At 55.1% G+C, this 22,888-nt stretch overlaps 1 protein-coding gene across 1 annotated transcript in view; it reads right to left on the bottom strand.

The window, feature by feature from the left end:
* FBLN1 (fibulin 1) overlaps positions 1 to 22,888 on the bottom strand; it is a 99,054-nt gene that overhangs the window by 21,496 nt on the left and 54,670 nt on the right. Inside the window, exons 13-14 of the mRNA XM_007955644.1 lie at positions 17,384 to 17,526; positions 15,053 to 15,184 (exon numbers count right to left, since the gene is read on the bottom strand). Coding sequence (XP_007953835.1) covers positions 15,053 to 15,184; positions 17,384 to 17,526 — 275 coding nt within the window. The remainder of the gene's footprint in view (positions 1 to 15,052; positions 15,185 to 17,383; positions 17,527 to 22,888) is intronic.

Raw genomic sequence — 22,888 nt, 5'->3', positions numbered from 1 at the left:
CTCCCTGAGTGGATGAGAGCAAGGGTGGGAGGGATGCAGGGAGAAAGCCCAATGGCAACAAGGACCCAGACCCTGCCCTGCACCACAGGAAGCTGCTGCAGCATTTCAGCTGGGACAGGAGGTGCCAGGATACGTCACCACCATCCTCCCCTTTCTTTGCTGGGAGGTGCCACCCTTGAGCCAGTTCCAGAGGGAAGGGGCTTCTCGCTGGCCAGGGCTGCAGATCAAGACCTGCCCACACTGGTGACTTATAACCAAGGCCAGGTCTCCAATGGCCCTTGACACAGGGGTCTTCCAGCTCGTGAGAGATGCTCAGAGTCCCCAGAAAGAGAATCGCCTGACTGGCCACTGACATGAATGACACTTATGACACACCTGCTGTATACACTGTGCCAGCTGCTGGGGATCCAGACAGACAGGTGTGGCATTCCAGGATTGGGCACGGCCTCAAAGAGCAGGTCCCACCCAAGGCCACCCAGGGGGCTCACAGAAACAGGAACCCCACAGTGAGTCCCAACATGCTGTTTGCACCCTCAAATCAAGGCACCTGAACCAGGAACCTTCTCTGTGCCTCAGTTTCCTCATCCAGAGAAAGGGGATGCAGTGTCTACCTACAGGGTTGCTATGGGGTCTAGTGGCACACTACACACCAACAATGTGCTTGGAAGAGTGCCTGGTACACAGGAAGTGCCACCTAGGAGTTTTCTGTTTGTTGGACAATGATGGGAGGCACAAGTGGTATGCACTCGACTTCTAACCTAACGACAGCTCACCCAGCAGCACCACAGAGTAAAGGCCTGGTGATCCGCTCCCATGAAGGATGGCTGTTGCTGTTGTTAGGTGCTGTCAGGTTGCTTCCCACTCACAGTGACCCCACGCACAGCAGAACAAAGCCCTACCCGGTCTGCTGCCCTCCTTACAATTGTTGCCATGTATGAGCCCATTGTTGCAGCCACTGTGTCAATCCATTGTCTTGAAAGTCTTCCTCTTTTTCTCTGACCCTCTGCTTTACCAAGCATGGTGTCCTCCTCCAGGGACCGGTCCCTCCTGATGACATGCCTGATGTATGTGACAGGAAGTCTCACCATTCTTGTTGCTAAGGCGCATTCTGGCTGTACTTCTTCCAAGATGGATGTGTTTGTTCTTCTGGCAGTCCATGGTACATTCAATATTCTTCACCAACACCATCATCCAAATGCATCAATCCTTTTTCCATAAAGTTTACAGCCATGAAAACCCTACAGAGTAGCCGTACTCTGCACCACACGGGGTTGCCACGAGTCAGAAGTGACTGACGGCAGCTGGTTTCATTTTGGCTTTCTGGTGTTGTCGAGGCAGGCCCCACGAGGCCCTGGATGGCGTGGATGGTCAAGTAACTGCAAGGTCAGCCATTCGAAGCCACTGAGCAGCATCTCTGAAGATGGACCCAGTGACCTGCTTCCTGGAGATCACAGTCTGGAGACCCCAGGGGACAGTCCTACTCATGGCACCTCCACGAGTCAGATCAGACTTGATGGCAGACAACACTGTGGGGCTCTCGGCACAGGCCGGGATTGAAACGCTCCAGGCAGAGTTTCGAGCCTCCTTGCCCACTGAAGTCCACGCATGTCGAAGCTGAAGGAATGCACTCCAGGCTGGCCCTGTGATGAGTGGGTGTCTCTGGACTTTCACCATGTTTATGGCTGTCAGGTGAAGCTGCCAGAAGATTAACAGGCCCCTCAGGACCCTTTTCTCTTATTTCACACGTGATGTCTCCAATGCTGTTTGGCTAAAACCCTTCATTTTTAAAAGAGAATAGTCCATTAAGGTACCCGGTGACATCAAAGGCTTGCAAAAGGCAATAAAAGGGTCACAGATCATCTGATGGGATGCAGAGGGGCCCACAAGGACCCCTGCAGATGCCAACAGGCCACTGAGGCTTGTGCTCACCTGCTCTGGAAGAAGATGTGTGTGAGATCCTACAACTCATGACTGAGTGGGGTGCTGGTACCGGTGACCTTCTAGTGGGTCTTCCATGGATGGAATGGTGTCCCCAAAATGATATGCTGAAGTGGTAACCCCTGTACCTATAAACATGACCTTGTTTGGAAATCGGATCTCAGATGTTATCAGTTAGGTTAACACAAGGTCATGATGGAGGTGGATAGGTCCTCATCCCACAAGACTGTTGTCCTCATCAAAGAGGAAAAGAGATGCCAATGCAGAGACACAGAGGGGAGACGGTCATGTGAGCACAGATGCAGAGATTGGAGGGATGCATCTACAAGGCAAAGGCGGAAACTGCCCTTGCCTAGGTCACCAACAGCCTCATGCTGCTGAATCCAACAGTGCTCCTAGATGCTCAGCTGCACTAACACAGTGAAACTGCACCCTCCTACTGGGAACAGCCATGACAGATGCATCCACAGTAATACCACGTCACAGGAATGCAGTGCGTTCTAATATACCCAGCTCTTTTAGCTGCTACCTCACAGGAATGCTGCGTGTTCTAATATACCCAACTCTTTAAGCCGCATCATCTCATCTGGGCAGAGGCTGTGGTCCCCGAGGCTCAGTGCTGCAGGCCCTGTGCGTGATCAGTAGGCCTAGGGCTGGGGCCACCAACCCCTGCTCCTTCTAGGAGGGTGGGGGAGTGGGGGATTTGTGGGTAGAGGGAGGGTAGCTCCTGGAGCAGGGCAGGCTGCTACTGACACTCCTTCTTGGGCTATGGCTTGAGGCCTGATCCAGAAAGCTGAGCTGAGGTGGAGAGAGCAGGCTCAGGCCCTGGACCAATGCTGCTCAAGCCACTGTGGGTCCAACATGGGCCATTGGGGCTGCCGAAGCAGGAGGTTTCCAGGGCTGCTGCCTGGACCCTGTGGCCAGTGGGCTTGAGAGAGGAGGGCTATGGCTTGCAGGGTGGCACACATGGTTAAGCACTAACTGAAAGGTTGGTGGTTTGAATCTACTCCGAGGCACCACGGAAGAAAGGCCTGGAGACCTACTTAAAAAACACAAACAAAAAGACAGCCACTGAAAACCCTATGGAGCACAGCTCTGCTCTGACACACACGGGGATGCCAGGAGTCAGAGGCGAATTGAAGGCAACTTAGTTTTTCTTTAAATGGCTCTCTGAAGCCTACAGGGCCCTCTGAGGAGTCCAGCCCAAGCTCTGGGGGCTGCCAGCGAGACCCAGGTCCACTCTTACAAGGGGCAGTGGGATGGGCTGGGATGGACAGAGGCTCTGGACCAACCAGGTGTAGACTCGTTACAGCTCTAATGCCAAAGCCGTGGACTGGGGTCATTCCGACAGCTCAACATCTATGAACCCAGGGTCAACAGTCTCCCCCCAGGGCTTTGGGATGGCTGTTGTTCAAAGTGGCTGCCACAGTGCTGGGCCTGATGTCTTTGACCCTCTCTCTACTTCATGGGGTCCAGGCACAGGGAACGTGAAGGGGGGCTGTCTCCTTCTCATCCCCCGTGTTGTCCTCGCCGAGGGACCCTCCTGTCTTGCCCCCACCCTTGAGCCTCGGCAGAGACACTGTAGCCCCAGGGTGAGGTCAGGCTGCAGCCAATCCCAGGCCCAAGGCAGCTGAGCCGTCACCCGGGGCAACAATTTGGCTGCTGGCCAGGGTGTGGCCCCCGGGGTGCCATGGCTGTGCCTCCTGGAGAAGAGAAGGCACTTAATCCCAGAGATTTACTGTGAAAGCTGGGACAGGGCCAATCACTCATCACCCGGCAAGGACGGCCGCGCTGTTGTTTTTAGGTGGAATTTCTGAATCTCGTTCGTAATGTGCACTGATCCCTGGCCAAACTTCCCGAAACAGGCTGGAGCGCCGGGTCAGCCACACATGTTTAACCCCTTAAGATACAATGACTCTAAAGAGACGATCTGGGCCCTGCTGGCTGGGGTCACCGATGTGACTCAAAGCTGGACGGTCGGGCCAGCAAGTTCTCAGGTACAGCTTGGTCGGCATCTCTGCTCACAAGCGCTTACACGGCGGCTGCCGTGTCCAGTTGAGTCGGCTGCGCACTGCACACGGACTAGCTGTGAATGGCACAGTTGCGCAGTGCACACACACCCAACTGTTCATGGCAGCCCCGTTGCATACCACGTCTCTCTCTCTGACACATTAACAGCAGTGAAGCCAAAGCCCACCCCAGAAGCACGTTCAGTGAAAGGATTACAGATGGCAGGAGGCTACGGAAGCCGGTAGGCAGCTTCCTGAAAGCAGGATACGTGTCTCGGGTGTGAATTCGTCCGCCAGCATGGGCCTGGCACGGAGCAGGGGCCCCGATGTTCTCGGTGGATGAATACAGTAATTCCAGAGGACAGAACTGGGATCTTCAGGCTGGGCGGGGCTCCCCAGCCCAGGCCGCCAGCCAGGTCCATTAAGTAGCTCCCAGGCAGTCAGAGCCAGTGGGGTGAACAGATCCCGGCACTGTCCTGTGGGCTCGCCCAGGCTTGTGGTCTGTCCCCTGGGGGCTCTGAGCTCTCACCAGCTCACTGGCCCCATTCTGAGGTGGCTCGCTGAATCCCTGAATAGCCTGCCAAGCTAGGTCCCTCGCATCCTGTTCAAATGCCCACGTGACCTCACAGCCCTCACAGTCCCACAAGGCAAGTAAGATGATAACAACTGTGCTGAGAAGAAAGACAGTTCAGAGAGGTTAAAGGACCTGCCTGAAGCCACACAGCTAGAAACAGAGAATCAAAGTCTAACCAAGAACATCTCACTTCACCCAAACCAGAGGCTCAACCATGCTTTGTCCTAAAAAGGGCCACCCAGCCACGCACACACTCAGCCATACACACACTTGTACATGTTCACCCCATACACACTCAGCCACACACATAGGGACACATCCATCATATACAAACCATCCCATACACACTCTGCCAGACACACACCTGCACACAGTCACCCCACACACTCAGCCACACACATGCCTACACACACTGACATACACACCTGCACACACTCACTCACTCACTCACTGCGACCCCAGGGGTTTCCAGAAACAGGTTCACGGAGCAGAACGGGATCTGAATTCCTCTCCAGATTTGCAGGTTGTAATGAAAACACGTTTCCAGCCAGAGAGGGTCCTGCCCCGGCCCGTCAACAATCTTCCTAAATTGCAGCCCATCCCAGCGTCTGCCTGAAGTGGGGAGGCCCAGACCAGACAGGGCAGCCCTCCCCTGTGGCCGCCACCCGGGCAGGCGCTCAGGCCCACAGGGCTCCTGGAGGCCTGGGTGCCCCGCACCCCGGCAGACGTGGAGGAGGCAGGTCTGGGGTCCCGGGTGGCAGCCCCTGGAGCAGCCATCTGTGTGAGTAAGAACATGCCGGCACTTGCAGGTGAAGAATCCAAGGACCGGGGACCAAGAACAGCCTTCCATTCTCCACCTAGAAGGACAGCATACACCTCCTCCCTGCAGCCTGCCCTGACTGCCCCAGGAGGGCAGCCCTGCCCCACACCCACCGTGTCTCTCACCCCACGCTCCTGTCAGCCTCCTCAAAAGCACAGACTGTGTCCTCTTCACCGAGCACATAGTAGGTGCTCAATAAACGTTGAAGGGATGACTCCATGAACTGCCTAGTCCTGGGGTCCCCCAGGCCTGCCCTCCCCTGGGACCGCTGCTGACGCCTCTCAGCCCTGAGGCCGCTGCCCTCTCTGAGCCGGAAGGGAGACAAGAATGGCCCACGTCAGCTCCTTCTCCACAACACAATCAGAACGGAAAGGGGCCAGAAGGAGGTTGTAGGGTCAACACTAAAACAGTAACCTGCTTCTAAGCCAATGCCCACTCCCCACCATGTCCGTTTGTCCTACTGTGGTGGCTCACATGCTGCTGTGGTGCTTGGAAGCCACGCCCCTGGGATTTCAGAACTTCCAGACCAAGAGACTAGGAGGAAAGACCTGCCAACCTACTTCGGAAAATCAGACGATGAGACCCCAGGGCTCACGACAGAACGCTGTCCGCTGGAGCGCTGGAGGAAGAGCCCCCTAGTGAGGAGGCAACCACACCACCAAGCTTCGTGAGGACTGGGCAGCCCCAGAGCCCAGGCCGACCACCGTGAAATGAGGCAGCGGGCTGAAACGCCACACAGCCCGAGCTGCCTCGACTCTGCGCCGTGGTGCGGGTGTTCATCAGCCATGCCGGCAAAGCTGGCCCTCCGTCCTGGCAGCTTCGATACGGACAAATGCAGGATGGGTCTTCAGTCCGGACAGATTATTTTTCTCTCTCTCCCTAGAGAAATAGAGCCCTGGTGGCGCACTGGTTGAGCACACAGCTGCTAACCAAAAGGCTGGCGGTTCCAATCTACCTAGCAGCTCTTCGGGAGAAAGAACTGGGAGTCTGCTCCTGTAAAGATCACAGCCCAGAAGACCCCACGGCAGTTCCACTCGGTCACAGTAGGTTGGGATGAGTCGAAATCAAGTCGCCAGCAACGAACAACATAACAAGTGACAGTGAAAAAGTCACAGGGACCCTTCAGCACCTGCTTCTCAGTGAAAGAGGCCGATCCAAAAAGCTGCAGACTGTCGGACACCCACTACCCAACGTTCCGGAAAAGCCAGAACTAGAGCGACCAAAGCACATCATGGTCGCCAGGGCCCCAGGGGAGGGGCAGGGATGAGCAGGGGAGCCCGGGGCATTTTCCAGGCAGGGACACTTTTCTCCAAGACATGTGTGAGGGGACACAGGGCAATGTGCGTTTGTCAAAACCCATAGGACTGCAACACCCAAGAGTGACCCTTTGTCAACATATTGTTGTCACTGGTTACCATCAAGTTGGCTCCAAGCCATGTGCCCTGAGGTCTAACAAAGAGACAGAGTGACCAGTCCTGCATTGTCTTCCTGGCTGGTGGTCTGAGCGCACTGTGTGGCCACTGTGTCCATCCACCCCATGGAGGGTCCCCTCATTTCCACTGACCCTCGACTTTCCCAACCACGATGCCCTTTTCCAGAGAGTGGTCTTTCCTGATGGCGCATCCACAGGAAGTAAGCCGAAGTCTCCCCATCCTGGCGTCTAAGGAGCTTGTGGTTGTGTTTCTTCTAAGACTGACTTGTTCCTTCTTCTGGTGGCCTGAAGTGTAAGTGGATTTTCTTTGCCAACATTACTGTTTGAACGCATCAGTTCTTTTTCTGTCTTGGAAACTGTGAACTTCAGTTAATAATGGAATGTATCGATGCCTACTTAGTAAAAAGGTGTCAATATTGGTTCATCCATTGGGACAAACACACCACAGGAGTGCAAGATGTTAGTCACAGGGGATACTGTGTGCAGGAAGAGCCCAGGCCACTGCGGTGGAGTCAATTCTGACCCACCACGCCCCTAGAGGACAGAGTGGAACTGCCGTACATGGCATCCAAGGCTGTCCATCTTCACGGAAGTAAAGCCCAAACCAAACCCACTGCCATGGAGTTGATTCTGACTCACAACGTCCCTAGAGGACAGAGTGGAACTGCCCCATAGGGTCTCCAGGGCTGTTGATCTTTATGGAAGGCGATTGCCTCATCTTTCTCCTGCAGAGTGCCTGGTGGGTTTGAACCACCGACCTTTCAGTTAGCAGCCAAATGGGAACTCCCTGCACTTTCTGCATTATTTTTCTGTAAACTGAAAACTGCTCTGACAAATAGTCTATGGGGGGGGGGGAAGAAAGCAAGCAGTGATGGGCTGGGAGGCGGAGAGGAGATGAAGGCTCAGTTGTTGACTGTAGCCTGGTCACCAGGACAACACGAGGCTAACCGCTGGTAGCCTTCTGGTCTGACCCAAGGCTGATAACTAAGCCCACACCACCAGGGAGCCTACTCGCTCCCAAGAGCCATTGCAAGGGCTTGATCACCTTCAAAGCCCTCCGCAGGGTCCCCGATCCCGGCCGCAGACGGCAAAGCTGAGTCAACCTGCATAAGGCAGTCTCTGCAGTGGCCCGAGAATACCTGGGGCATTAATCAAGCATTTTTGCACCAGTCAGAAAAGCACTCTTCGTTTTTCATTGACAGCTGATTAAATAGGAATGCAACAGCAGTCTGTAAAAGGCTTTGCAAAGACAACAGGCCCAGCCCGGCTTCAGAGCCTCCTTGATCCCAGTTAAGCGTTGGTTTTTAAAGGATACATGAGGGGCAGGCCTGGCCGTTTCGGGTTCTTTGCTGACTTGGGGCATTTTCTTCTTCTTCTCTCATTTTGGCGGGACGAAGCTCGGTGGCTCAGCATCCTGGTGGCTTGTACGCTGGCTGTTTTCCTGGGACACGTAACTCTCAGAAACTTTGCCCGTTGACATGAGCTGCGTGTGAGCCCCAGGGCTGAGGGATGTGTGGGCCTTGGGGAAAGATGGGGGCCTGGGCCTGCTCTGCCTTCAACATCCAGTGACCTCCAGCAAGCCTCTGGCCCCTCTGGTCTCTTGTACTTCGGTCATGTTATCAGGAGGGACCGGTCCCTGGAGAAGGATATAGTGCCGGCAATGCAGACAGTCAGCAAACAAGGGACAGGCCCTCAACAAGCTGGACTGACACAGTGGCTCCAACAATGGGCTCACACATGGCCAGGGCTGGGAGGCTGGTGCAGGACCAGGCAGTTTTTCACTGTTGCACTTGGCGTCGCTGTGAGTCAGAACTGACTCAACGGCACCTAACAGAATAGGGCTTCCGTCATCTGTTAAATACAGATAATTCCACCTCGTCATTGGGTAGGACAGCGACAAAACGCCTGCTCCTGGTGCATAACCGGTGCTCACTAAGCATCAGTCAGAGTCCACGGGTGCCGCAAATTTGGTTAACACACTTGGCTGCTAACCAAAAGTTTGGGGGTTCGAGCCCACTCATAAGTAACTCATAAGAAAGGCCTGGTGCTGAGATCGTCAAATAATCATCCATTGAAAAACTCGATGGGTCCTGGTTCTACTCTGACACCCACAGGATTGTGGGAGTCAGAATCAACGGCAATGGTTAAACATTCACCGCTATTCCTCAGGCTTTGAGACGTGGGTGGCTCAGGCCTCCTCCTCCAGGAAGCCTTCCTGACCCAGGCACCCAGTGTCCACTCAGAGTCTGGCGTAGACTGGGCAGGTTGTGGTGAATACCTGTGAGGAGGTGCCTCTTTCCTCATGCCGCCGGGGGTCCTGAGGAACCCTGGAGGTCCTGCTGGACGCTGCAGACAGAAGCTTGAGTGGCCCTGATTGACATTTTCTCCCTCTTAGCTGACCAAATGCTTTCTGTCTAAGATGTTGGTTGATGTGAGCAGTGACTGTAGGGAACAGGTTGGGGAGCTGCCAACACTGGCTTACCAGCTGGACAGTCTCAGGCTGTCCTTGAACTCAGCCCCTCGGCTGAGATAACCTGGCCCCCTCCCCGTGATGAGGGGGATGATGGCCGACAATGACGGTAAGAGGCTCTGTCATGAGCTGCGATGTTACCCCACGTTCCCAGGGCGGCTTCATGCCTGGGCTCGAGTTCCATCCAGAGCAATCCACCCCAGGCGGACAGCCTGAGCTGTGGCGCCATGCCCCGTCCAGGGCTGGCCTGCGCAGGGAGGACACCCAGGGGCCAGGAAGCTCCCAGAATGCACAGGGTGCCTGGCTGGAAGAGGCGAGGGGAGGAGGTAGGTGCTCAGGAAACCCAGGGAAGAGATTCTGAGCAGAGACGAGAGCAAGCAGCCCTGGCAGCACACCGATTAAGTGCTCGGCTCTGAAGCAAAAAGTTGACGGTTCAAACCCAGCCAGTGGCTCCTCGGGAGAAAAGGCCTAGTGGTCTCTGCTCCCATGAAGATGACAACAGCCTGGAAAACCCTGCGGGGCAGTCCTCTGTCACATGGGGTGACTACGGGTCAGAATCGAGTCCATGGCACCTGACGACCACAGCAACAAGAGACCAGAACAACCGGAAACCGGGCCCGGGTCCCACATCCTATCTGCCCCAGGCGCCCCTGGAATCCCAGCTGGTGCCAGTCCCGTGGGATCCTCCACGAGCAAGGAGCAGAAGCTGCCCAGGACTCACCTGGTAGTAGGGCCAGCAGCAGAACAGCAAGGCACCTAGTGGACACCAGCCGGGAGGCCGTCCCGGCCCAGGCCGCCACCCCAGCACAGCACAGCCGGCGTTGCAGAGACCAGGCAGCACGCGTGACTGAGCACACGAGCGGGGCCTCTGGCCGCTACTGTCTCCTTCCAGAAGTGCAGGCCCTGTAGCTGTACCCCCAGTCCGTTCCCGGGGGCGACTCCCGTGGCCACGCCCCCAGTCCATTCCCAGGAGCCCTCTCTGGTGGTGTAGTGCCTAAGGCACTTGACTGCTAATCAGAAGGCTGGTGGTTCAAACCCACCAGCCACTCCTCGGAAGGAAGGCTGGGCAATCTACTTCCGTAGTGAGACTGCCTCGGAAACCCAAGGAGGGGTCACTATCAGTCGGATCTGACTCGACAGCAAATTACAACAGCAACTCTACCTCCCGTGGCCCCTCTCACGTCCAGGGGCCCACTCTGTTCCCAGCTCTGCCCTGAGCCGCTACGAGCAGGATCCCCAGCTTCCCTACCTCTCCGGGCCTCGGTTTCTCCCTCTACCAAAGGGACTGGAAGACGTGGTCTTAGGAGCTCCCGGCTCTGATGCCCCACTGGATGGGAAGTGGGGAACCAGGACCTGCCAGTGGGCCTGGAGTACAGGCACAGCCAGAGAGACGTGCTGTGGCCACAGTTCTGGGCCTGGCTGCCTCTGGCCCCCTGCTGGGTCACCCCAGGAAGTGTTTGGTTGGGAAGGTGCCCCACCCAGACAGCCCTCCTGTGCCAGCTTGCTGCGGGCTTTGGCTGCCTGCATAGTGTTTGCCAGTCTGTTTGGCAGACTGCCTCCCCCTCCCCCTGGATGCAAAGCCCCAAGGACAGGGGCTGTGGGTGTTCATTCATCTTGGTGCCTGCAAAGTCAGCCCGGAGCCTGGCACAGATGGGCCCAGCAGGAGCTCAGTGACTGGGAACACAAATGAGTGAGTGCACAGCTTGTGTGACTGCAAACTGGGATGGTTCTGAGTGCTGTGAAGTGCCCCGGGGCAGAGCCACACTGCAGCTCCAGGCGCCAGCATAGGGGTGGCAGCAGGTGGCTTCTGTATGCGAGCCCTCCCCGCCCTCACCCAGCAAGGCGGCAAACCCTTGACCCTCTGTGCTCCTGTCTGCCCTCTCTATGGGAACCCTAGAGTTGCCATCCAAATGTCCCATTTTATAGGTGGGGAAAATGAGGCTGGGAAGGGGAACGTATTCCAGGGCAAGCCACAAACTGGATGACTGTTGACAACCCACATGCCCTGCACTTGGAATCCCAGCTAGGGCTAATGCGAAAACATTAGTGGATTCCAACTCACAGCGCCCCTAGAGGACAGAGTGGAACTACCCACCAGGGTTCCCAAGGCTATAACCTTTCCAGAAGCTGACTGCTTCATCTTTCTCCAGCAGAGTGGCTAGTGGATTCAAACTGGTGACCTTTTGGTTAGCAGCCGAGTGCTTTAACCACTGCGCCAGTAGAACTCCTAATTACCATTAGTTGTCATTAAAAAGAGACAAAAACAAACAAAAAAAGACCAAAGAGGGTGTCAGCAGGGACTCTGAACCCTGCTCCTGAATACAGAGCAGCTGAAGTGAACAGAAGAAACAATGAATGAGTGGAAGGTTCAGAGGGTGGATTGAGAAGACAAAGTAAAGCAACGCAATGAAGCGCGCAAAGACCTGGAGTCAGAAAACCAGGAGGGAAGAACACTCTCGGCATTTCTCAAGCTGAAAGAACTGAAGAAAATGTTCAAGCCCCAAGTTGTAAATCCCAAGGATTCGACGGGCAAACTACTCAATGATGAGGGAAGCATCCAAGAAGATGGGAGGGGTACACAGAGTCACCAGAGAGAAGTGGTCGACAGTCACCCATCTCAGGAGGCAGCACACGGTCAAGAACTGAGGGTGCAGAAGGAGGAAGGCCAGCTGCACTGAAGCCACTGGTGAAAAACCAGGCTCCACGACTTTAGGGAACAGGAAGTGAGACGTTTCAACCAACAGATACGATGCTGGAAGGGCCTACTGGTCTACGCCAGCCTACTGGAAAAGGCACCCATTCCAAAGGAAGGTGACCCGAGGAACTGGAAAATATTGAACAATATCATTATCACCAAAACCAAAACCAAACTCAGTGCCATCAAATCGGATCTGAATCATAGCGACCCCTCCTCCTTGGGTTTCTGAGGTGGTGTCACTACGGAAGTAGATCGCCTAGTCTTCCTTCTGAGGAGTGGCTGGTGGGTTTGAACCGGCAGTCTTCTGGTTAGCAGTCAAGTGCCTTAGGCACAATGCCACCAGAGCACCCATTAATATCACAGGCAGGTAAAATTAGGCTGGAGAAAACAGTTGCACCCATGCATCGACAAGGACTGGTCAGAAATTCAAGCTGGATTTAGAAGGGGGTGTGTCAGATGGATCGTGGCTGACAGCAGAGAGCACCAGAAAGATGTTCATCTGTGTTTCACTGCCTCTGCACAGGCACCCCACTGTGTGGATCATAACATATCATGGAGAACATTGCAAAGGACGAGAATTCCAGAACACTCAGGTGTGCTCATGAGGAACCTGTACATTGACCAAAAGAAGGAGATACTGTGTAGTCGAAAATCAGGAAGGGAGTGTGTCAGGGTTGTATCCTTTCACCACACTCATTCCACCTGTATGCTGAGCAAATAATCCGAGAAGCTGGACTACATGAACAACACACAGCATCAGGATTGGAGGAAGAACAACTAACAACTTGTGCTATGCACACGACACAACCTTGCTTGCTGAAAGTGACAAGGACTTGAAGCACTTACTGATGAGGATCAAAGACCACAGCCTTCAGTATGAATTACACGTCAACAACAAAAAAACATAATTGGACCAACAAGCAACATGACGATAAATGGAGAAAAAATTGAAGTTGTCAAGGATTTCCTTTCACTTAGATCCACAATCAACACCCATGGAAGCAGCAGTCAGGAAATTAGATGATGTATTCCACGGAGCAGATCTGCTGCAAAACACCTCTTTAAAATGTTTGTTTGTTTTTTAAAATCACTGTTTAAAGTCACTTTGAGGAGTAAGTTGTACCTGACTCCAGCCATGGTATTTTCAATCACCTCATACGCATGTGAAAGCTGGACAATGAATGAGGAAGACCAAAGAAGCATTAATGTGTTCCAGTTGTGGTGCTGGTGAAGAACATGGAATGTACTGTGGACTGTCGGAAGAATGAACAGATCTGTCTTGGAAGAAGTACAGCTGGCATGCTCCTCAGAAGTGAGAAAGACGAGACTTCCTCTTGTTTACTTTGCACGTGTTGTCAGGAGGACCAGTTCCAGGAGGACATGATGCTTGTGAAGGGGGGGGGGGGTCAGTGCAAAGAGTTGTTGTTGTTGTTATGTGCCGTCGAGTCGGCCCCGACTCATAGTGACCCCTCCTTGGGTTTCCGAGGCAGTATCACTACGGAAGTAGGATTACCCAACCTTCCTTCTGAGGAGCGGCTAGTGGGTTTGAACCGCCAGCCTTCTGGTTAGCAGTCAAATGCCTTAGGTACTATGCTACCGGAGCTCCCCTCTGAAATGGACCGACACGGTGGCTGCAACAATGGGCTCAAGTACAGGAATGGTTGTGAGGCTGGCACGGGACGGGCGGGGTTTCGTTCTGTTGCGTGGGGTCACCGTGAGTCGGAACCGACTTGACAGCACCTGACAACTCATTAGTGGAGGAGGAGGAGGAGGCTGGTAATGGGAAGCCACCATGACTCAGTCGTGTTTACAACGTGCAAACCCATTTAAGAGCTTGTAAAGTTGCTATAAATGGCTCTTTGGCAACAAGGAGTAACGATCCCCTTTCTCCATCTGCCAGGTTTACAGCAGTCGGTTGGGCTTGGGTGGCAGCCACCGGCATTCGAAAATCCAACAGCGCCACCTAGAGGTCATGTGCCCAAATGCTCAGCTATGGCACCACGTGTGTGGCCAAGCCTTCTGGTCAAGACCTCACAGATGCCAGGGCCTAAAAAGACCTGGACCTACTCCCCCATTCACAAGGGAGAAACTGAGGCCCAGGTGAGGACAGGGACTGGCCCTCGGCTTCTCGGCTGCTTTAAAAATGCTCAGAGCCTAACTCTAAGGCCAAATGGTGAAGGGAGTGTGCGTTTCCCGTGAATTTTTAAAACTTTTTAAAAATGACACGGTTCAGGAGAGGCAGGACGAATGACAATAAAAGACTTTTCCAGCCTTGTCCCCTCCCCTGCCACTGCCACCCTCTCCCCAGCCAGACTGTACTAAAACCAAAACGAAGCTCACTGCCATTGAGTCGAGTCTGACTCACAGTGACCCCACTGGGTTTCCAAGGTGGTAAACCTTTACAGAAGTAGATTGCCCCGTCTTCCTTCCACGGAGCAGCCCGTGGGTTTAAACCACCAACCTTCTGGTTAGCAGTCAAACGTCTTGGGCACCACACCACCAGAGCTAGTTCCCCAAATGCCCGAGCTTCTCTGCCCTCTGGGCCCTGAGCTTGGCTGTTCCCTGGGCCTGGCTCCTCGCTCCCCCTCCACTCCTCAGCTCAGCTGTGCCCTCTCCAGGAAGTGCTCCCTGACTGTCCCCCACTTCAGCTCTTCTTCCTGTGCCAACACACCTCACCTCCAGGAGGGAGACCAGCCAGCCCTGTGTTCAGAAGGGCTGTGAGTGAGTGACACAGAAGCTTGGTGGGCTGGGGGCGACAAGTCACACAGCACACAGTCTCCCAGCCTGAGGCCAGACCTCCACTGTCCCTTGAGAATAAAACCCACGTCGGCTCCCACTGACCGAGGCGTGACTCCATACCAGGCCCTGACAGGAACACTGTTCAGCGCGATAGCATTTGAAACTCGTGGGGGTGAGACTCAGAGATCTATGTCATCCCCTATTTTATAGATGGGGAGACCGAGGCCCAGAGGGGTCCTGAACGGGAGCCACCCCTCTGGGCTGCTGGGACGGGAGCCTGGGCAGTGCCCTCTGAAGGGCACTGCAGGCCATGGCTCCGACTTGGGAGGAACAGGGGCTTCTGGGTAACTCTAGGCGTCTCTGGCCACTCACCCACGGTCATGCCGTCCATGAAGCGCTTGGTAATGTCAAAGGAGTCCCACAGGTTCCCTTCTGTGATGTCGAAGATGATGTCAGCTTGGTTGGCAGGATACGCTGGCGTGATGGCTCGGAGGAAGATGATCTCTGTAACAGGAAGCACAGCATGGCTTGCCCCAAATGCAGCATGGTACAGGCAGCACCCCAAAACGTGGCACGGTGTGGGCAGCACCCCAAATGAGCCCTTGGGCAGCACAAGGTGGCCAAACACCAAAAACCAAACCCACTGCCATCGAGTCAACTCTCACTCATAGCGACTCTGGCTGGGAAACCCCAAAGCCGGCCCGAGGCAGTGGGAGCATACCACAGACGGGCCATTTGTGGATGACACCCACAAAGCCAGGCTGTCTGCGCAGAAAAGACAGAGAGGTCCTGAGGGCCGTGTGTCCCTGCCCACGTCACCTGTCACTCGGCAGGGAAACCGAGCCCTACAGAAAGTCTGGAGCCCCTTCTAGGCTGTGTCACCCCTCAGGAGAGGCCTGGCTGCCAACAGGCTTCCAGGTAATGACCCATGAACATTCATGAAGTTGAGAAAAGGGGGAAGGGAAGTGGCTGAGGGACACACAGAGCCCCAGAAAGGCCACAGGGGCAGGCTCCTCTGCTGCCACAGTGACACGGGTCAGACAAGCCCCCGTCTGACAGTCGAGTGCCTGAAGGACAGCAAACAGCCTTGACCGGGGCGGCCTTGAGAGCCCTCCGCTGAGCCTGTCACCTCATCCCTAAGGTGGACGAGGAAATCCCTGGCTGGTGCAAATGGTTTACACTCTCGGCTGCTCACCGAAAGACGGGCAGTGCGAGTCCACGTCTGGGCACCTCAGAAGGCAGGCCTGGCGGTCTGCTTCCAAAAAATCACCCACGGAAAACCCCGTGGGGGACAGTTCTACCTGACACGCGAGGGTGCCACGACTCGGAGTCAACTCAACGGTCACCAGTTCCGCTGTTGTTGAGAATACACAGAGCATACACCCAGTCAGCCGTTTCTCCAGACAGTTCAGTGACACTGTCACACCCTTCGAGTTCTGCAGCCATCCTCACCCTCCTTCTCCGAGTCACTCTCTCCCACAGACAAGCTCACTGCCCCCTGAGGCTCCTGTCCGATCCTTCCAGCTGCTGTTGTCAGTTTGGTCCCGTGCGGACAGATCGTAAAAGAGTGCAAGGCTCCAGGCGCACATTCTTTACTGGTGAAGCTCAGCCGTTGTTTGCTTTTGATTGATGGCCACTGGCTTTAAGGTGGAGGAGGCAGCAGTTTGAAGCCACTAAGGTCCTGGTAGCATAGTGGCTAAGGCACTTGACTGCTAACCAGAAGGCTGGCGGTTCAAACCCACCAGCCACTCCTCGGAAGGAAGGTTGGGCAATCCTACTTCCATAGTGATACTGCCTCGGAAACCCAAGGAGGGGTCGCTATGAGTCGGGGCCGACTCGACGGCACGTAACAACAACAACAACAAGGTCCTTTCACAGCCACTCCCCGGAAGGAAGATGGGGCAATCTACTTCCGTAGTGATACTGCCTTGGAAACCCAAGAAGGGGTCGCTATGAGTCGGGTCTGACTCGACGGCACATAACAACAACAACAACAAGGTCCTTTCACAGCCACTCCCCGGAAGGAAGATGGGGCAATCTACTTCCGTAGTGATACTGCCTTGGAAACCCAAGAAGGGGTCGCTATGAGTCGGGTCTGACTCGACGGCACATAACAACACAACAACAAGGTCCTTTCAAGGAGCCCTGGTGGCACAACGGTTAAGTGCTTGGCTGCTAACTGAAAGGTCGGTGGTTCAAACCTACCCAGTGGCTCTGTAGGAGAAAAGCCCTGGTGATCTGCTCCCGTGACGACAACAGCCTGGCAAACCCTGCGGGGCAGTCCCACTCTGTAACACGGGGGGCCTATGAGTCGGAATCCACTTGGTGGCCGCCAACAACAACAGGGCCATTTCATCACCAGGGTCTGGGTTCCCTGGGCCCTGCTCGCGGGTCAGCACCAGCCCTGGAGGCCAGAGACCCGGCCGCTGGGGATCAGGAAGGAGGTGTACTGTGGTTTGGCGAACCCCATCATTACCCACAGGACAAGCACCAGTTAGAGATGCCCTCTAATCCCAGTCTGGGGACATGGGCGACATCTGAGGGCAGGGGAGAGGGCTACCTCTCACACCCCAGCCATGCCCCACTCAGGAGGGGGTCCTCCGGGTCAAGTTCTCAGCTCAGATGGAGGGAGGCCTGGAAGGGTCTGCTCGCAGGCAACTCCCCTACACCACAGTGTCTCCCGGGACCTCCCCACCGGCTCACCTTCAGGCCGGCTGAACTCGCGGAAGGTGGGCAGCGAGATGACAGTGTGAGAGATGGTGTGCACTGGGTCCAGCACGCAGGTGACATCGTTGGGGCGGCATGACTTCACACAGCGGACTGTATCTGTCTTCTCTTGGCCGAGCCTACAGGGAACCACAGAGGCAGGGGGGCGAGTCAGAACCTGGGCTCCTGTGGAGACCGTGGTGTGGGGAGGGGTGCAGGTGGCCAGGCCGGCAGCACAGGCCTAGCAGGCTGGCCATTGCGTGGGGGAAGCCCCAAGACCCTTCCTGCAAACTGGCCTCCTCTGCCCTGGCTGTGGCTAAGCTGACACTTGTCGACTCCACCAATGGCGTGTCCGTTTCTACATCCTGAAAGTGCATTCATTCATTCAACAAGTATGTTTGTGTGCCTGCTGGGTGCCAGGGGCCAGGGATATGCAAGGGAAGGGACAGACATGGCCCTGGCTTCAGTAAGCCCAGGGCCAAGCCTAGTGTCCCGCACAAAGAAGTCAAATCTGTACTGTTACACGACAGGGAGGAATGAGAAGCAGCTACAGTGTAGCAAAGGTCTGTGTGACCAGGCGCTGTGCTGGCTGCATTTTTAAACTTCTTTGTGCTAAAATAAACACATACAGAAAACTACACAAAACGCAGGTACAGTTGAAAGAGTAGCTGGAACCTGTGTAAGGTGGACACCTGTCAGAAAAGGGAAAGCCAAATATTATCCTCTAAACAGAGAGGGATAGAAAAGTGGGGACTGTGCCCTGTCAGAGGTGGAAAACTCGTGACACCTGGTGGAAAACTCACAAGATCTGGCAAGAAACGAGGTATTGTCTTTGAGCTACGGCTCTCCCAGGTTTCACTGTGTAAGGCTAATATCTCTATAATCAGCACCCAGGTCAAGAAAGAGAACTTTGTCAGCCACCCAAAGGCCCCTTCACATGCTGCAGACCAATCTCAACCCCCTCCTTCGTCCCAAACATCACCCGTAGTCCGAACCCCCACAGCAATCCCTTCCCTGGGTTTCTTTAGGGTTTTATCACGTAAGTGGTGTCTCTAGACACAATCATAGACTTGTCCATTACAACTCTGTTGCTCTGTCTCTTAAGTTTTTTTTTCAATCTATGGGCTTCCTCTTAACCCCTTAATTTTCCCCCACAACTCATGGCTCACAGAAGCTGAAGCATTTGCCCGAAGCGTTTCCTGCAGTCTAGGCTTGGCTGACTGTATCCTCGTGGTGCATTGAGTGTGTCCCCCTGGCCTCTGGATTTCCTGCATGTCGGCAGCTGGACCCAAAGGCCTGATCAGACACAGGCTTTGTGCCTTTGATGAGACAGTAGGTGGTGATGTATCTTCCACCAAGACACACATCACATAGTGTCTGGCTGTCTCTTTCTTTTGATGGTAGTAGCTATTGATGCTCAGGGCCTCACTCCATCGATTCAACTGAGATTGCAAAATGGTGGTGGCCTGATTCTATCACGTCTTTGCATTTATTAGTTGGGCTGCATCTAGAAAGAGGTGTTTCCCCTGTGTGTTGTTTGGTTACCAGCAGGGACAGTTCATAGCGGAAAGCAAGACAAACGCATGATACTTCCATTTTATTTACCAGTTTTCTGGATAATGAACTGGTTTCCTGTCCTGCCCCAAAGATAACCAGTAGTCTGTTTTAAATATCAGTATAATTACCCTTTGTTGAAGTGCAAACTTTCCCATCTTTGGCCAGCACCCAAAACAAGTGGGTGCTAAGTCCTCTGGCCAGAACCCTTGTTGTCATCTGACAGCTTCCTTGAGATCCAGCCTCATCTTGCGTTTTTATTGTCTCAGACGTAGAACTGGCCATTTCTCCAAGAGGGTACTATTTTTGTTGTTCTTTTAGTAGAAAATGGCGTTTTGAAGCTGTAATCTAGGCACTAGGGATGCAAGTGTTACTGGCTTAGTCACTGAAGAGGTTTCTAGACCTCTTTAAGGGACAGTTAGAAAAATAAATACATCACAAATTCATACTGATATTTCCAATTCAAAACACATGGGTTTTGTCTGTTTGTTTAATCTCTTGTACATTATAAAGGACTCTCCTTTCTTCCAGGTAGAGACTGGCCCTTCAGAGAGGCTCGGGCTTTAGCTTAGAATGCCCTGGAAGGTAGGAGAGAAGTTGACCCAGAGCAGAGGTCATCGGGGAGCGGCCTTGCAACCTTGGAGGTGACTGGCACTCCTGTGGCGAGTTAACCGCCATCCCTGTCACAGGTACAAGGCACAGAGCTCACTACCTGTCCTGCTCGCCCACCAGACAGCAGGGCGGGGGTACCCCTTACATGCCCTTGTGGGAAGGACCTTACAATCACGCAGAACCCATTCCTCAATTCCACTGTGGTGCCCTGCCTCCCCTCACCCCCTTCACGTTTCTGCCTCACAATGGCGTGAGCAGTCACAGCCTAACACACTAGACACACGAGCTAACACTGGTCTACAGTCCTCCATTCCCTCCCTAGACGTGCACAGAGCACTGATGTGTGCCCAGCCTCATGCCAGGAGCCGGAGACACAGCACAAAGCTGGTGTCCACCTTCCTGGGGCCTGCTGCACGGTGGGGGAGACCAAAGCTACCCACAGACAAACAGCGCCTGCCGACAGTGATCCAAATTCTGAAGGGATGAGTCAGGAGAGAGACTGACAGCAACAGTAACCCAGACTGTTGGAGAAGCCTCTCTGGGGAGACGAGCTGGGTTTAACCAGCATTTCAGCCAGGGGCTGGGGTACACGCAAAGGGCCCGAGGCCGTCGAGTGCTCGGCAGTGGCTGGAGAGAGGGGAGCCATGGGAAGCAGTCTGAGGTGAGGCTGGGGGCTTGCATGGAGGCACTTGGGGCGCTTGAGGGGATTCAGTCTACATGAAGGGGAGCCCTGGAGGGCTGTAAGCAGGGGGACGACATGGCATGATTTGTGTTCTGAAAAGATCGCCCCAGCTGCTGGGGAGAGGGTAAGCTGCAGGGAATGGTGCCGGGGTGCCGGGAGACCAGCCGAGGGTGGGCGGCGATGGTGGCTTGGCTGGAGTGGAGGCGGAGGGGAGGGAGAAGGCCCACTCGGGAGGCTTGTGACAGAATGGGCCAGTGCTTTGTCAGCCAAAGGGCTCAGACACCAGCTGTGTGATCGCGGGCAGACCACTCGCCCTCTCTGAGCCTCCATGGGGATGCCCTCCCAGGCAGGGCTGGGGACAGGATTGGGGTCAACGCACTTATCCACTGGCCTTGGCCTCCTCCTGGCCCAGGGCTGAGGTTCTCAGTGGACGTCCTCGACCTCACTTAGGCCAGAACCGTGTCCAAGAGGCTGTGACCATGGGTTTTTTCCACCACAGGTTTGGTTTGTCTTCTTATCAAGACGGAGTGGGGGGTCTGGATCCCAGACACACCTCTTTGTCTCAGTTAGACACAGTTCGGTCAAGATGACAGCCCCGGGAACCCTCTGGGGCAGCTCCCTGCTCTATAAGTTCACGGTGACTCAGAATCGACTGAACGGCAGTGGGTTTGTCTGGGCGAAATGGCAACGAAAACGAGGCGGAGCCGGAGACCGGGTTTCCAGGCCTGGCTCTGGCACAGACAGGCCGAAGATCCCGGCCGAGCCCTTCCTTCCTCTGGGCCTCAGTCGTGGGGGCTGAGCTCAGTCACCTCCGAGGGCCCTTCTCACCCATCAGCTCTCTGTGGGTTCGACAGAGCAGAACAATGGAGCGACAGCTTGAAGGCCCAGAGATCCCCCTGCAAGGATACCCCCAGCCCCGTTCTTCCCTCGCCCAGGCTGCCTGCCCCTCTATCCAGGGCGTTCCCACAACAGGGACTGCCAGGCGCATGCCCCCAAGGGGAACACTGCCTGGTCACCCTGGCGGACGCCAGGCGGTGGCACGTGTTTGGCTCAGCCCTGGGGGTGGTAAGTGCACGGAGGCCCACGCCACGCGGAATAAAACACGCGCAGCACGCCAGGCAGGATCACCTGCTACGCTTTATTCAATTCCCAGGACAGGAGGACAAGGAAAGCGACAAGGGGACCACGGCCTGAAGCAAGGGCTCAGAGCTCGGCAGACACAAAGATGAAAAGCTTGGCCACGAAGGAGCTGATGGTGCCGTGGCGGTAGAGGTCCATCTGGACAGTGAGCAGCAAGTCCCGGGGCTCGGGGATCGGCTTGGTGAGGACCAACACACCACTGTGGGGGTTCACCTTCTGGGTGGTGAAAAAGCCCTCCTCATTGCCGCCAGTGATGGCCAGCTGCATGCTGTCCCCGGGGACGGTGCTGGAGGGGCCCATGCGGAAAATCATGGCGGGTACAAGAATGTTGGTGGGCAAAGAGAGACGGTAGTAGGTTATCCTCAGAGGCAGCTTGGGGCACTCGTGAACCTCAAGGCAAGGCAAGCGTTCGCAGCGGCTGCAAGAAAAGTGGACAGAGACCAGAGCAGCGTTAGCGAACATTCAGCAAGCGAGACACAACAGAGCGCGGGGAGCGGGGGCTCGGGGGCCGGCACGGGCCTCCCGCTGCCCCTCCAGCCAATTCTGCCAACGGGAAGAGCACCCCTCACTCACCTGTGGGAGGCGCCGTGGGACCTCCGGGCTGCTGACTCAGGCATTACCCTCTTCCAACACCCTCAGGGGCGCTGGGGGCCGGGAGCCAAGGGCTGTGCCCAGAGTGAGGGGCGTCCCCTTCTCGCCGGCAGAGCTGCTGACGCCCCCCGGGACGCACTTGCCGGGCATGCTCTGGCCCCTTGCCCAGACGGTGGTCAGGGTTACACTGAGCTCTGGAGTGGTTGGGGAGGCGGCCCTTTAAGCGACCATCTCCACACCAGCCACCAAGGTGGCCGCCACTTACTGAGAACCCTTGGCTACTCGCCGTTCTCTTGAGCAAACGCTATAACTGCACTATGAGGATGATGTCAAGCCCTGTCTTTCAGATTTGGAAACTGAGGCTCAGAGAGGGTCACTGAGGGAGGGAGGGAGGGAGATCTGTGGTCAGATAGCTCTCCCCTCTGCATCACGAAGCCTTGTACTCAGGCCCAGTGCTGAGTGACCACAAGGTTTGGAATGGAAAGGGTGAGAGATTCTATCTTCCTGTGACAATATGGAGGCAGATTCCAACTTCCTCTGACAGAGATGGGGATTGGTTTCAGCCTCTTGTAACAGGATGGGGACAGACTCTCACCTCCTGTGACAGAATGAGATGTGTTCTAACTTCCTGTGACAAGATGGGGACAGATTCTGACTTCCCGTGACAAGACAGATATAGGTTCTGACTTCCTGTGTTGAAGATGGGACTAGGTTGTAACTTCCTATGACAGGATCGGGGCAGGTTCTGACTTCCTGTGACAGGATGGGGGCAGGTTCTGACTTCCTGTGACAGGATGGGGGCAGGTTCTGACTTCCTGTGACAGGATGGGGACAGGTTCTAATTTCCTGTGACAGGATGGGGACAGGATCTAACTTCCTGTGGGAGGTACTGTCTTCCTGTGGCAGAATGGGGACAGGTTCTG

Source organism: Orycteropus afer, unplaced genomic scaffold (assembly GCF_000298275.1).
Source record: "Orycteropus afer afer isolate SDZICR_OR568_19922 unplaced genomic scaffold, OryAfe1.0 scaffold00524, whole genome shotgun sequence".
NCBI classification, from domain to species: domain Eukaryota; kingdom Metazoa; phylum Chordata; class Mammalia; order Tubulidentata; family Orycteropodidae; genus Orycteropus; species Orycteropus afer.
The sequence above is the reverse complement of the archived record's forward strand: the minus strand, read 5'-3'. Positions and strand labels throughout refer to the sequence as shown.